The sequence below is a fragment of the Podarcis vaucheri genome, assembly GCF_965113315.1.
Source record: "Podarcis vaucheri genome assembly, chromosome: 13".
Classification (NCBI taxonomy): Eukaryota; Metazoa; Chordata; class Lepidosauria; order Squamata; family Lacertidae; genus Podarcis; species Podarcis vaucheri.
Window position 1 is genome coordinate 37,717,987 of NC_138751.1, and position 15,938 is coordinate 37,733,924.

A 15,938-nucleotide genomic window follows, 5' to 3' on the forward strand; every position below is an offset into this window, starting at 1 on the left:
CACTCATTTCTGTGTGTAACATGCACCTCAAGTATAGTTTCATGAACTTAAAAGCTCCCTTAGGCCACAGAACTAAACACTTACCACTTGGTCACAGGATGGCCTCATCATGCGAGCGAGAACGTTCAGCAAGTCTTGTCTCTTGAGAAACTGAAAGACAGCATTTTGACCGTGGTGAAACCCTGCTCCAGACTTGCAGCATAGAATGGCATGTTCTTGCAAGGCCCATTAAAATCAGCTTATGTGAGATGTACCATAGGATTCCCTGCCTCACAAATGTAAATACTGGCGCGTCCTGCTAGTGCAAAGAATACCTACTGCAGCTCCCAATCATCATCTGAGCTTGGTATTTATTGCTTCTTTCATTTTATTACATTTAAACCCTGCTTCTTCCACCACAGAATTCAAAATGGCCTGGCTTGGAGAAGTTAGTAATATCTTCTTCCACCTGGAAACTTAATGTGTGCCATGACCAGACCAAGACATGGTTATCTTCAGCAAAGCTGCTGCACTGTGCAATTTCAAAACCACCTTCTGGGATCATTTGTGTTCTCCACACATTTATTTTTATTTAAATGCATTTGCAACCCCAGGAGCAGCTAGCCCAGTGGGGTGGAGCATTGCTGCTGCTTACCAGGAGGAGCAAGAGGAAGAGGAGGAAGAGAGTGGTGAGATTTGAGCTATGCAGGCATGCTGCAGAACCAACACTGCCCTCTCACTGGTGCACCTGTGCAGCCCCAACCTAGTCACTGTCTTACCGCTCCCAGCAAGCAGCACTACGCTCCTGCTGACCTGCTGCTGAGAAGCTATTCCAGCAGGTCTAGCTGTTGGGATATTTCCGTTCCACTTTAAAAGGGAGCAGGCTTTGTAAGTCACAGAGTCTGCGCATGTCCTGTTCACAGGATGTTTATGTTCTGCTGTTCCTTTCGTTTTCGCAGTCGGTCGGAGTCACTGACACAGAACGGTCATGTTTTTCTTTGTTCTGTTCAATGCTAAATAAAGTCTGAAAATAATGCTCTTCTGCGGTGCAACTTTTGGCTGTGCATTTATCTGCTGATAAACAGTGTGCACAAGCCCTGGAATGTGGCTAGGAATTTCCAGGAACCTCGTGTCGCTAACTGCTGGATCTGCCTGTCTACGGGAGATCGATGGATGTCCGGCAGACGGCTTGGGGCCATGATGGACTATATCTCCCTGGCAGTTTCCCAACACTAGCCCCGTCATGTGTCTAGTCCGCCCTTCGCTATGTGGTCCTAGGGCAAGTTACATACAGCTTAACCTAACAAGTAAACCATGTAATGCATAAACATTTCAAGATTGTTAATTAAACCAAATAAACAGCAGTCAGCGACAGCAGCACTGCAATGGGAGGAATATTCTGTCCTCATCCTCCTCTGTGCAATACGGTGTGCACTGACCCAAAATGTGTACAATGACAAGATCAGATGCACCTCAGAAGGGAGGACATGGACCAATCTAAAAAAAAGCCAGAATGCAAGCATTTGCCTGGGCCCTGTCATAGCGGGAGATCAGGCTGGGGAGGCATGTCTGCTGAGGCAGGAAGGAAGAAGGACTGCATTCCTCCTGCAAGCAGCCTAGCAGAATGGAGCTTTCCTTGCCACATGGTCCTGTTTTCTGCCCGGGTAAAAGGTGGGGCTGAGCTCTTGGTTCCCCAGTTTGCTTCAGAACTTTCTCTCTCTCCTGCTCAGCTGTAGTTCCTATCTGGAAACAAGTGTTCTATTCCTGCTCTCTTCGCAGAGTTATTAAAAATAATAATAATACTACAGTGAACACCACTGCCATTTCATATGGATTGTTTGTGTGGGTGTGTTAATTCTATGTCTTCCCAAAGGCACTTATTTATATAATGAAATACTACCTGGGTAGTTGATTCCAAAAAGAGGCATTTATGCTATAGGGTCTTGCAATGTCTGCGTCCCGTCCCACCCGCCAACCTTCATCCTCCTGTGCTTTTTAACAGAGTGAAGTCATTTGGAGTCTGCTGCCTAAATACTCAACTTGCAGACACGTAATGCACAAAACACTTCGAGATGCTGTCTCTCATACCTTGAGCTGTATAAGCATGCCCTCACAGCACACCCTCCCGGAGCACCACAGGTTATAAATATGTTCGTTCTCTTGGTTCAGCTTGCCTGTGCTTGTGGCTTCTTTATTTGTGCCGTCATCCCCTTAAAAGAAAGCATAAGCTGATCAACGAAAGTTTATTACTGTATACTTAAGACAACGCTGCAGTATGCCATATGGCAGGCTGCTTTTGACAACTCAGAGGCTTTGGTCGGTATGAAATACTGCAGCCTGCCTTCCAATGGGGATGGGATAGCTGCAACATGCTGCACCAATACTCCAGTGGCTGCTCTGCCTCCCTGTTGCCTTTCAGGCTGTGCAACGTGAAGATGGGGATCTGAAAAGCCTTAAATGACCTGCAACAGTATACCCAAGAGATCACCTCCACCCCTGCTTTCCACCTTAAAAATGGGATGTGATCAGATCTTACATATGCCATCTGTGTATCACATTAAGTCTGCTCAAGCATGCAAAAAGGTGTGCTCATGGACTGAAGAGTTTGGATTTGATATCCTGCTTTATCACTACCCTAAGGAGTCTCAAAGCGGCTAACAATCTCCTTTTCCCTTCCTCCCCCACAACAAACACTCTGTGAGGTGAGTGGGGCTGAGAGACTTCAGAGAAGTGTGACTAGCCCAAGGTCACCCAGCAGCTGCATGTGGAGGAGCGGGGAATCGAACCCGGTTCACCAGATTATGAGTCCACCACTCTTAACCACTACACCACACTGGCTAAGGTTTATTTAGTATCTTCAAAAGATACTATCTTTTATTTAGTAAAGTTCATTTACTAAAATAAATAAAAGTTTATTTATCTTTTAAAAGTTTATTTATCTTTTATTTAGTAAGGTTTATTTAGTATCTTCATGGATCTTAACTTCAAAAAGCCTGAAACCTTGCTCCTTGCTCTACGCTGATATTCCACTTTTTCTCCTCCAGCAGCCTCCTGTGGCATCCCCTTTTGGAACGATCCCCAGCTCTCTGAATTTGTGCGCTCTTGCAAACTTATCTTCTGTAAGTACGTCTCTGATATCTTTGTGAACTCTTTACAATCTCTTAAGTTTTGCAATCTCTAAGCAGGCTGTCACTTTTATCTCTTTCAGCAATGCACTCTTCCCAATTTTACCTTGCTCTTTTTCTTGCTCCTTCCAACACTGCAATGGATTTCCTGGGAGTACTGTTCCGTCTTCGCTCAGTGCTGGCCTCTCCCCAAGATTCTGCACTTTCCTGCGTTCAGTTTTTACCTCTTCAACCCCTGACCTCATTCCCTTAACATCTCACCAGACTTCAGCCCTCTAATGCAAGATATGTCTCACTCCTCCGTTTGACATCTCAGCTCACACAACTGAAAACTGAAAAACTCGGGAGGAGGTTTGAAGAACTTGGCTGATTTTGCACACACTTTAAATTCATTCTCTCCTCCCCTTTATATGCCACCTTCTTGGGCCAAGCTACACTTTGATCCACACCAACTTTATGAATCCTCAGCACGTCTCTTGTAACTCTGGTTAAGTGTTGGGGAAGGAGTAAGAAACTACTAGGCAGGCTTTAGGATGCAACTTACCAACAAGGGCAAAGTTACTTTCAAGCAGCTCCCGGTGACTATTGAACCAGGCCTGAGCCAGGCGGTTGTTCTTATTCTTCCCTATGATGTAGTTCATGATGTAAGCAAGCAGCCCCGTCACCATTAAGATTTCCATGTAGTAACTCTCCCAGCTATTTTGGAGGTGGGCAGGGACCTGCGGTTGAATTTGGACATTGTTAAAATTACTTCATTTTGGGAGGAAATCAGTTGCTCAACAACAACAAAATCTGGTTGCAAGTTATAAGACACCTTGTGTGTGTTTTTTTTATTCTTTTAGGAACTACCAGTTACTACACCAGTTACTAAACTCATGACATAATATATCGAATCAAAACAATCCTGCGCTGGGCAGTGGCTCGGTGCTTTGCATGCCTCTCCCCATATGACCCAACCTGCACCCTGCGCTCATCATCTGAGACCCCGTCTTTGTGTGCCCTTTCCATAAGAGGCCCAGAGGGCAGCAACTTGAGAATGGGCCCTTTCTACAGTGGCTCCCTGCTTGTGAAATGCTCTCCCCAAGGAAGCTTGCCTGGCACCTTCATTGCATATCTTTAGGCACAAGGCAAAAACACTTTTCTATGAGCAATCTTAGCTGACCAAACATTTTGTGGCTTTTTAAATTTGTGGGGAGGGGTTGTTGGTTTGTTTTTGTTTTGTTCTGTATTATGTGTTCTCATTTTGTATGTTTATGTTGTGAACCACCCTGTGATCTTCGGATGAAAGGCGGTATACAAATTTAATTTAATAATAATAATAATAATAATAATACAGTGATACCTTGGTTGTCGAACTTAATCCATTCCAGGAGTCCGTTTGACTCCCAGAACCACTCGAAAACCAAGGCGCAGCTTCTGATTGGCTTCAGGAGCTTCCTGCACTCAATCGAAAGCCACACCGGACGTTTGGCTTCCAAAAAGTGTTCACAAACCGGAACACTTACTTCCAGGTTTGCGGCATTCAGGAGCCGATTTGTTCGGGAGCTGTTCAACAACCAAGGTACTACTGTAATATTAATTAATTAATAATAAAGACTTCAGTGATTATCCTGGCCCATTCAACCCTACAACTTAATGAAATTTAATTACCTTTTCTACAGCCTAAAACCTGGGCACTGCCAGTGTGCTACTGCAATGTCAGGCAATGTACAAAATATCAGTTACTAGAAAAGAATACCGAGCAACTGCACAGCGTCTTTGAAAGAACAAAAGATCTCTCTGGGCAGTTGACTAACTTCACATGGGATGGGGCCTAGCACCAGAAAAATCTGTATGCTTTCTGTGGAAATGGGGGGGAGTAATAGTGGAAAACAGCAAATGAAAGAAAGCTCAACACATGAACGAATACATTCAACTAAGTCATACTAAAGAGCAAACCCACTGAAATCAACCCACTTAAGCTAGCCGAGTCTGCTGATTTCAACAGGATCTACTTGTATTACTTGGTTGGAAACAACCCAATGAAGCTTAGTGATGTTGAATTAGGTTAGGGCCACTATGAGCTACTGTTAATTAGGGGCTACATGTAAAACTAGTACATGAGCTTACATCAACAATTGTTATAGGATCTTTACTCTTGCCGGGAGATGCATCAGGTTTCTCCTCGTAGCCTTCAAACTCTTCATCGTCGTAAGGCTCACTCTCTGTATCACCTTCCTACAATAAGAAAGCAAAAGATACAGAAAATGTCAAATGTTTCAATGAAGTCGACTTCTACTGTATCTATATTTACTGCTGGAACTGCCACTGGATATAGCTTTAAACTGAAGGAGCCACCCTGAATTGTGACATTAATCTTTATAGTTCAACCTTCCTTTCGAAAACTCAGAGCAGCTCACATAGGGCTCCAAAATAGTATCCATTGGGGCCCTGAGCAAACCAAGATTTTGGATTAAATATAACAGCAGCATGTACCTTCAGCCAATTCAGAGTAGCTTGGTATATGACATTAAACTTGCTTCTAGAAAACCCGGTAATTGTTTGCAATGGTTTCTCTGCTATGTTTGATAGCATCTGGGTGGCTGTGGAGTGCAGCACATCTATGTTTGCCTAGCTGGGAAAAAGAAGGCTGCATCTTTCATACCCGCTTCTGCAACGAAATTGAATGGGGTGGCCAGCTACGTTTCTTCCTAGCGCAGGCACAACGCAAAAAGGTGACAATGTTAATCCACACTCAGAGGCTGTGCAAACAACAAAAGGACAACGTGCCCTACTGCAAACATCAAAAAGGAGTTAACCCAAGAGCGCTCTCATGGCTTGAAAAGGTAGGTGCCATTGACACCAAGTCTCCAGGTGTCTGAATTTAATAGAATCCTATCTATTAAACCTGAGATGCTCCTCAGGTTCAGGGGCTGGGTGCCGCCCTCCATCTGGCCTTCAGGACTCTCCCCCAGGCCTCAGTCACAACTGGCTCTGTTCCATGCACTCCACAAGTGCAGTTTTGCCTGACTGAAACATATCCCTAATTGGTGATAAGGCTGCCTGTTTGCCTGGAAAGAGGATGGAGAGATATGTCTGGGTGTATGCAGAAAACTTTGACTTTTGCAGGCTTTTGTAGCCTTCTGAAGAAAGGAAGAGAAGTCTCATCAGCTGTGCCATCCACCATGTCTAATTAGTTCATGGAAGGTTGCCTGTGATGGAATGTGTCCCTCAAGCTGAATTACCTTCCTCATCCCTGCCCTACTGCCTTTACAATCCCAAAGACAACCCATAGGTCTGTGGTAACTGGAAGAAAGAGCACAGTAACACCCTTGAGACTGATTGCTTAATTGTGGCATGAGCTTTCGTAAGCAACAGCCTATTCCATCAGGTGGATGAAACGGGAGGCGGCAGACACAAACATGTGAGTTGAGGTACAGTGCAAGATCAATCAAGTTAGCAAGGATGCGACTTCAAAAGAATGAGGATGCCAAGAAGACATCTGATTGCAATGATGGGTTACTTCAATACAACCTACACGATTGCCTGACCTGGCACTCAATCCACGTGCAGAAAGATGGTGCAGATTTGAAGTATTTAGACTGCCAGCCTACATCTATTTACCTACCTGAACTGAGCGGGACTTACTTCCAAGTTTATGTGCACATGATTGCTTTCCAAGGCATGGGAAAGCTTGCTGCAAAGACCACATCCAGCCATGAGGGAATGCTTGCCAAACCTCATGCCACAAGCAATGCTGCATTCTGCTTCTCTACAGCAGGGGTGCCACCATTAATGCCCCAGTGTTATGAGATGCCCCTTCTCAAGATGTTCCTATGCCTCCCCATGCCCGCTAATTTTTTTTATTAAAAAAACCTCAATACTTTTGTTTTTCAAGGAGCCCCTGTGTTGACTGTTTAATGTTGCTGCTGCTTTCTGTAGTGATTATTTTCCTTCAACTTAATTGGTCTTTTGAATTTAGGATTGCCATATGTCCTCTTTTTCCAGGGCACGTCCTCTTTTTCATGGGTATACAGTCATCGCAGCGATCCATAGTTAAAAGTAGAAGTCGGCAAACATGTCCTCTTTTTTGCTCATCAAAACATGGCAACCCTAATGTTAAGCTTTGCATCTTTGTACCCCGCTTTGGAAGCGTTCGTGACAAACAGTACAGAAATGTAATTGTTAATTAAATACAACATAAAACCTAATTAATATATAAAATCTGGCTTTGCCAGTGGAATAGACTGGCCAACCTCGTAACTCCACCATCAGCAACCCTCCCTCAAACCAAAAATGACAAAGAACAGGCCAGCCCTTCCCCTGGCTTTATCACCTGCGCATCAGCATCCTCAAAGTCAAGATTTTCGTCTTGACCTTCAAGCTCAACAGTGGCCTCCTCCTCGTCATCTTCGGTCGTGACGACCCGCTGGGGAGATTCAGTCGCAGGATCTTCTATCACATCTTCAAACTCAGCGAAGTCATTATCATCATATTCCACAATGTCATCGCCGTCGTCAAACTCATCGAACTTTGCCCAAACGAGGCCCCACGGGATGAAGAGAGTGGCCACCAGGAAGCACACGCTTCTCATTATTGCTGGGAAAAGCAAAAAGGCAGCAAATACCGAAATCTTCAGACCTGGGAATACAGAAACATCCCCTTCCTAAAATAGCAACTCAAGAGGCCGACAACTCCCTGTTGGCTGCAAGCAACACGCTGGGAAATTTATCAATCTGCAGTTATAGCTGCATGCCATTTACGTATCAGGTGCACAAATAAAGATGGGGTGGTCATGTTACAACACTTCTACACTGTGCTCCTCTAGGAAATGTAAGACATGTCCGTGGGCCAGAGAAAGAGTCGTGGGCAGACACATGGATCTAAGAGCAAAAGGCCACCTCCTGCATGTTATCGGCAAGACCTAAAAGGGGCAAATTTGGACTACTGGTTTGGCTAATTATGAAAAATTGCATTGACAGAGAAGCTCACTTAGAAGCTTGAGGTACTGAAAGAAGCATGTGGACACTTTCACTACAGACTGGTACTAACAGCTGCATATGCACAAATCTGGACTGTTTTAAGAGCAAATGTAGACAGTTCTTCAACTAATTGACATGAAACCCATGAAAGTAAAAGAAATTACAGTGGTAGTGTGTGATGTCATTTTGAGCATCTGCGCATGCGGCGAAACCTAGAAGTAACGCGCTCCGTTACTTCTGGGTTGCTGCGGAGCGCAACCCGAAAGCGCTCAACCTGAAGCACATTCAACCCAAGGTATGACTGTATAGGTACGTAGCCAAATGTTTTTGAATAGGTGTACAGTGGTACCTCTAGTTACGAACTTAACCTGAAACTGTTCTTAACCTGAAGCACCACTTTAGCTAATGGGGCCTCCTGCTGCTGCTGCCGCGCCTCCGGAGCACCATTTCTGTTCTCATCCTGAAGCAAAGTTCTTAACCCGAGGTACTATTTCTGGGTTAGCGGAGTCTGTAACCTGAAGCGTATGTAACCTGAAGCGTATGTAACCCAAGGTACCACTGTACTACTAAATCTGTTGTTGATTTGTTACCCTCTCTTTTTGAATAGGAGTACTAAATCTGTTGTTGATTTGTTATAACAAAAACTGAACAATAAATTACAGGGGAGGAGGGGAGCCACACCCTAAGTTTCTTTTTAGCTACACAGAAGTAGCATTGCACCACACTTCTCAATTACTCAGATATAAAAGAGGAAAGAGACTACTAAGAGGGTAGAGGGACAAAGCCTCTTCCTGAACACACTAGAATTTGAGCTTGTTCTCCTTTCTGTCACCATAGGGTGACAGGTCTGCCAATCATTGGTTTGGACTACCCACCTTTTGTGCACTGATAGTGCAATCCAATGCCTGTCTGCACAGAAATAAGTCCCCCTGAGTTCAGTGGGGCTTACTCTCAGGTAAATGGGTATAGGATTGCAACCTATCTAATTTAAGAGCTGGATTATCAAAGTACAGTGGTACCTCGGGTTAAGTACTTAATTCGTTCCGGAGGTCCGTACTTAACCTGAAACTGTTCTTAACCTGAAGCACCACTTTAGCTAATGGGGCCTCCTGCTGCTGCCGCACAGCTGGAGCATAATTTCTGTTCTCATCCTAAGCAAAGTTCTTAACCTGAAGCACTATTTCTGGGTTAGCGGAGTCTGTAACCTGAAGCGTATGTAACCCGAGGTACCACTGTATCCATATAGTTCAGCCCCTCTTTTCCGAAAGTGATCAGCAAAATGACTCTGGGAGCCCACAATCAAAGCATGAAGTAAAAAATCACCCCCTGTTACTTATCCCAAACATCTAGTATTCAGAAGTACAGAGTCTGGAGACTCCATTCTGTTTAGCAGTCACAGCTAAGAAGTGCAACCTCCAACAGAAGGTTGTATATAGGATGACAGTCACCAATCAACCCACACCCATACATGTGCATGCAAATGGGGGGAAAGTTTACTTAAGGAAATGATGGACTTTGTCAAAAGTTTGAGACTCTAAGCTGAAAATGTCCAACAGACAATTGCCTGATCTGCACATAATGATAAGCTATAATTTATTTAACAAACCTTGAGCTAACAAGTTGTGATCAAACAAAGCATGGCTTGTTTCTCCAAAATTTGGTTCATTTTGCAGCTGCTCTCGTTTGCTGTAGCTTGGCAAGTGTGGGATGGGATGCCAAATAAACCATAGTTAGTTAAGGAAGACTGCTTGGTTCAAGCCATGGATAAAAGAAACCAATGTTTCTAAGTCAACAAAAAACCATAGCTTCAGACTGTGGTTTGCGGGCAATAAACAAATCATATATACCATATTTTTCGCCCCATAAGACGCACTTTTTCCCCTCCAAAAATGAAGGGGAAATGTGCCTGCGTCTTATGGGGCGAATGCAGGCTTTCGCTGAAGCCTGGAGAGCGAGGAGGATCAGTGCATACCGACCCCTCTCGTTCTCCAGGCTTCAGGAAGCTCTGCGCAACCCTCGGGAGACCGGCTCCGAGAGTTGCGCAGAGCTGCCTGCAGTCCCGGGACCAGCGCAGCTCTGCACGGCCACCGGGAGCTGGGGGAGAAGCTCCGCCCCACTCCCGGTGGCCACGCAGAGCTGCCTGCGGTCCTGGGACCAGCGCAGCTCTGCTCTGCCATCCGGAGCGGGGCGCTAAGCTCCGCCCCGCTCCCGGTGGCCGTGCAGAGCTGCCTGCGGTCCTGGGACCAGCGCAGCTCTGCCCGGCCACCGGGAGCCGGGGGAGAAGCTCCGCCCCGCTCCCGGTGGCCGTGCAGAGCTGCCTGCGGTCCTGGGACCAGCGCAGCTCTGCGCCGCCATCCCGAGCGGGGCGCCAAGTCCCGCCCCGCTCGGGATGGCGGCACAGAGCTGCCTGCCGTCCCGGGACTGGTGCACTTCTCCCCATCGCCAGCCCCACAAGCTCGGGGGACAGCGGGGAGGCAGAGCGTGCCTTCCCACTGTTCCCCGACCTGGTTCTTCCAGCCCCGCACCTGGGGGGGGAATAAATTTTTTTTTCTTTATTTCCCCCCCCCCAAAAAAAAAACTAGGTGCGTCTTATGGGCTGGAGCGTCTTATGGGGTGCAAAATACGGTAAGCCTCTGGACACAATTAGCTCACAATACTAGGCCATGGTTTAATTATAGTTAAAAAAGCACTATGTGTGAACCAGACCAATGTTGGACTTCACTTTATAGAACTCATGCCTATGTTACAATCAGGGTTGATAAAAATCAACGATTTAAAAATAAATAAATAAATATAGCATTTTTTTATTTAAATTGGATTTTTAAAACGAAATGCTTTTAGAGGAAAAATCTTTCTAAAGATAGTTTTCTATTTAAGTTACATTATAGTCCAAAGGCTATTCATCAGGAAATAAGGATGTGTTTTAAATTTTTCATGTGTGCTAAAACTCAGTCTAAGGTGTTTTTTTAAAAAAAATTGTTTAACCACATCAGTTAACAAACATGGATACATATGCTATAATGTTATTGTTTCAGTTAAATAAACTGTTAAATTGTTATTAAGGAAATGATTATTTTTCTCCTTCCAATAAAGTACAGCAGAAAAGTTGTCCAAATATACAGTTAACTTATTAAACCTCACAATTTCATAATTATCTGTCAGTGTATTTCTAATAGTATAACCAAATCAGTACGGTAATTTTTGATATAACTATAAAAACTACTCTGAAAATTTATTATTCCAAAAATGAAACCTTCATCTGGTTGTAAATATTAAGATTATACTAGCAAGAATGAGTCTTTCTGTAAAAAAAAAAGAAGATTTAAATCAAGCCTTACTGACTAGTGATTTAAATCAAGTCTTGCTGACTAGTGATTTAAATTGTGATTTAAATCGATTTAGTTTAAATCAAATCCACCCTGGTTACAATACAGCTCACCTGCTGTACAAGCAACTGTCATCGTCCATAACTCATATAACACTTCTCAGTATAGTTAGTAAATTACTGTGTAGCACTGGGAAGTTTCCATTTGCTGCTGGAAGAAGACTGCTGTTTTGGACAGCAATCAATAAAAAACAAATTACACCCATCTGCAAATCTCACATCACAGTATCATTGGGAGCTGAGGTCCTTGTTAGGGTTATAGCCATGTTCAAATATATAAAAGGATGTCACATAGAGGAGGGAGAAAGGTTGTTTTCTGCTGCTCCAGAGAAGCGGACACGGAGCAATGGATCCAAACTACAAGAAAGAAGATTCCACCTAAACGTTAGGAAGAACTTCCTGACAGTAAGAGCTGTTCGACAGTGGAATTTGCTGCCAAGGAGTGTGGTGGAGTCTCCTTCTTTGGAGGTCTTTAAGCAGAGGCTTGACAACCATATGTCAGGAGTGCTCTGATGGTGTTTCCTGCTTGGCAGGGGGTTGGACTCAATGGCCCTTGTGGTCTCTTCCAACTCTATGATTCTATGATTCTATGATTCTATGTTACAGACTAACACTGTCAATGCCTCTTGTCAGTACCTGCCGCTTGCAACACCGCAGCCTTTCGTATTCCACAGTTACAAGGAGTAGCTCCTTAAAAGGAACTCAATCTAGGTTAGGCAATCTAAAATTAGCAAGAGCAGCCAGAGCACTTCATCCATCAGCTACGTTTTATAAGCAGGCAGGCTTGGGAAATAAAAAAGGATGCACGAAGGAGATATAGGCTGCTGTAGTGCTTTTGGCACACACTCTCTGAATGCCAAGTGTGCAGAGCAACAGCTGCCTTCAAACTAAAAATGTAGCCGACCCCCAGTCTCTCTACTTGCCTGGCCGTTATCAGGGACTGGGTTGGACACTAAGGAGTGGTGGCTGAATACCGATGAGCGGGCAACTGGAATAAGGGGAGTTGCGGAGAACGACTAAGAAGGAGGGATCAGTGGTCTGGGGGAGTCTGTAACAGCCAGGAGGCAAGAGTCAGAGGCAGGATAAGCTACAGGATAGGAGAATGAAGAGCAGTGCCAGGAGACAGAGAGCAGGCTGGCATAGCGTCAAGGACTTCCACACCTTCCTCTCCTCTTCAATCATTTCCCCATGACCAGAAGATGACTGAAGAGGGAGGAGTAGGAACAGGTTACACGCAGGAGGTTTTGCTTGCTTGCTTGTAGGGAGGTTAAAGGTAAAGGGACCCCTGACCATTAGGTCCAGTCGTGACCGGCTCTGGGGTTGCGGCGCTCATCTTGCTTTAGTGGCCAAGGGAGCCGGCATACAGCTTCCAGGTCATGTGGCCAGCATGACTAAGCCACTTCTGGCGAACCAGAGCAGCGCACGGAAACGCTGTTCACCTTCCCACTGGAGCGGTACCTATTTATCTACTTGCACTTTGACGTGCTTTCGAACTGCTAGGTTGGCAGGAGCAGGGACCGAGCAACGGGAGCTCACCCCGTTGCAGGGATTCGAACCGCCGACCTTCTGATCGGCAAGTCCTAGGCTCTGTGGTTTAACCCACAGCGCCACCCGCGTAGGGAGGTTAGGGAGATAAATAATCTGGGGCCGAGGGCAGAGTGTTGGGCTTTTATGACAAAATGGGTGTACAAATTTTGTGAAATAAATAAATAATATAATAAAATCACCTTACCCTTAATATGCCTGGTACTTCTGGTCTTCCTACTAATATACCTATCTATTTAGAGCAGGCACAGGTGGAAGGTAAGACTGAGCTCTTCAGATAGATTACCTGACGATCGCAGTAGGAGTTTCTGACCTGCAATTGTTTAACATAGTAACATCAAAAAGGCTTCCACCAAACTAGGCTGTCAGAAACCACGATGCATAGTTTAGCTGTAGATTTCCCACTATTTCTGTTTGCTCTCACAACAACCCTGAAAGGTTTGAAAGAGAGGGAGAGACCGGCTCAAGGTCAACGAGCTTTTGGAATATCTGAAAAAAATATCTTAATAGGATGAAATTGCGAGCAGCATTCAAAATATGAACAGCTGAAGAAAAACGATAGTATTTGAAATAGAAGAATGTGTATGTGTTAGGTGAAATGTCTAATAGAATGAATGGGATGGGATTAAGAACAACACGAAAGGAAAGGCGGAAAGTTTAAGAAATGTATAAGCAATTGAAAAGCTGAAATTTATATGGAAAGATTTTAAAGTTTTATTTTTTTAAAAAAAGGAGGTCAACCAGTGAGCTTCATGGGCAAGCGGCAATTTGAGTTCAGTGTGCTGTGCCCCAACCTGATGCCCTCCAAATGTTTTGGACCCCTGCCATCAACACCAGGCAGCATGGTAGAATTAGTGATAATGGGAGGTGCAGTTTAAAACACCCAGAGGGGACACCAGGTTGGGGTTGGAGAAGGCTACTCTAGTTATAACAGCAGCCTGGCTCACTGGTTTGTACATACCGTATTTTTCGCTCTATAGCACGCACCTGACCATAACACGCACATAGTTTTTAGAGGAGGAAAATCTGTAGGCATGCCACCCGTAGGCATTTCCTCCATAACACACAGATATTTCCCCTTACTTTCTAGGAGGAAAAAAGTGAGTGTTATGGTGCAAAAAATACAGTACATACATACATACATCCTAGGAGAAGCAAGTAATGAGATATCTCTATATCTGGCTCTTCTATCCTGCCTATCATTTCACCTCAAACTCAAGCTGGATTATAGGAAGAAACAAAATAGGTTTATCCAATTTGATGATTTAGAACTGTAGCCTTTCAGAACTATACTCAATTATGCTGAAAAAGCCTCCCCAACAACCTGGTCCAATACTCAGATTTACAGAACAGTCTCCCCATTCCCAAGCATGCACCATGCTGCTCTCACAGTGGCCAACCAGGAGCACAAAAGTGCTCTTCCCTCCAGTGGTTTTTAATTCCAAATCTGAGTATGCCATGTAGTTAAAGAGCTTTAGCAGGTAAAACTAAGCCACATTAAGTGATTTTGGACAAGCACTGTAGACTGTCAGGTGAAAAGAAAACGGAGGCTGGAAAAAATAATAAAAAAGCTGTCGAATTCTAGGAAGCCAGCATTCATTTTCTAAGCGTATGAGAGATTATGTACTTTGGATTTTTCCACCATGTTTTACCAAACAGGTCACAAAATTCCCACACACTGAGCTGCAGGAACTCCAAGAGTTCCTATAAGAGAGAGAGCCATTTGAGGTACATGACATAAAACAGCATTTCCCCTATCTCTATGCAGCACTGTTAAGATATTTTGTCCTCTCCCAATGAACACACACGTGTGTTGCATACACACGCACTCCCTTCCCCCATCAAGATAAACAACCCATACCACAACCTTACAAGCCAATCTCTGCTTTTATAACCCCCTCTTTTTATTATTTATATAGCTACCCAGCAATAAAAACAAAAGCAACCTTGGGCAGTTTGCAAGCAACACTAAATTGAAAAGCACTGTAAATAATAATTAAGAACAATAAAAGAGAGCGGGGGGGGAGGAAACAAAAACAAAACAAAACACCTTTCCTTGTAACAGCGGCAGCAAAAGCAGCTTACAAAACAGTTATTATTTCAACACCGTTGCCACGACCGGGCTGGGGTCGGCTACACACGTGTCGTACGTACACACGTGTCGTGCGTACACACGTGTCCTGGAGACCGGCCTACAGATTCCAAAGGAGAGCGAAAGGCAGAGAGACTTTCGTCCCAGGCCTGGAAAGGGGGCAGCCAACTGTTTACCCCGATGGAGCCGCTTTTGACACGCTTAGGAACCACCCAGAGACCTGGGAGGGCGAGAGAAGGGCCCAGCGGACTCCCCATAGCCCTCGCCCCTCTCCCCGTACCCCGAACCCTTCAAACTGACCCACCCGGCGCAACCCCGAGGTACCTGAGGCCGGCGCTGCCGCTACAACGACGTTCCCGAGGCCCAGCTCGCCTGCCTGCCTGCCGGACTTTACGCTCGCGGTTTCCTTCCTCCTCCTCCCGTAAGGTACGCGAGTTGCGTAAGTCTGCGCAGGCGCCTCTCGCCTGAAGGCCAAAGAAAGGTGAGAGGCGGAGGAAGAGGAGGAGGAGGAGGAGGAGGGGTGGCTGGGAGCCGGGCGGACTCGGAGGCTTTTGCCCCGCTTCCCTTCGGGGTTAGGGAAAGGGGCAGTGCCGGGTTTACTTAAAAGCTAAACAAGCTATACTTTAGGGCTTCACCTTCTTGGGGGCGCCCCAAAAAATTAAAGGGGGAAAAAACTGGGTGTACGTTTCCAAAATACATAAGATAAAAATCAAATCAAATCAAACCTACATACAGCAACAGTGTTTTGTGTTGTGTAGGCTCCTATGATGTAAGTAATGGGCCCGTTCTGCTTGCCTGCTCCCTAAAATATCACTGGTTTGCTCATTTCTATATATAGGGTGCCTACATTC

The 15,938-nt window shown here is 45.0% G+C and overlaps 1 protein-coding gene across 1 annotated transcript in view; it reads right to left on the reverse strand.

The window, feature by feature from the left end:
- Nucleotides 1–15,546, reverse strand: part of CCDC47 (coiled-coil domain containing 47) — a 31,837-nt gene extending 16,291 nt beyond the window's left edge. Inside the window, exons 1-6 of the mRNA XM_082194496.1 lie at nt 15,412–15,546; nt 7,420–7,682; nt 5,214–5,321; nt 3,649–3,823; nt 2,068–2,189; nt 85–150 (exon numbers count right to left, since the gene is read on the reverse strand). Coding sequence (XP_082050622.1) covers nt 85–150; nt 2,068–2,189; nt 3,649–3,823; nt 5,214–5,321; nt 7,420–7,677 — 729 coding nt within the window. The 5' untranslated portion in view covers nt 7,678–7,682; nt 15,412–15,546. The remainder of the gene's footprint in view (nt 1–84; nt 151–2,067; nt 2,190–3,648; nt 3,824–5,213; nt 5,322–7,419; nt 7,683–15,411) is intronic.
- Nucleotides 15,547–15,938: the final 392 nt, after the last annotated feature.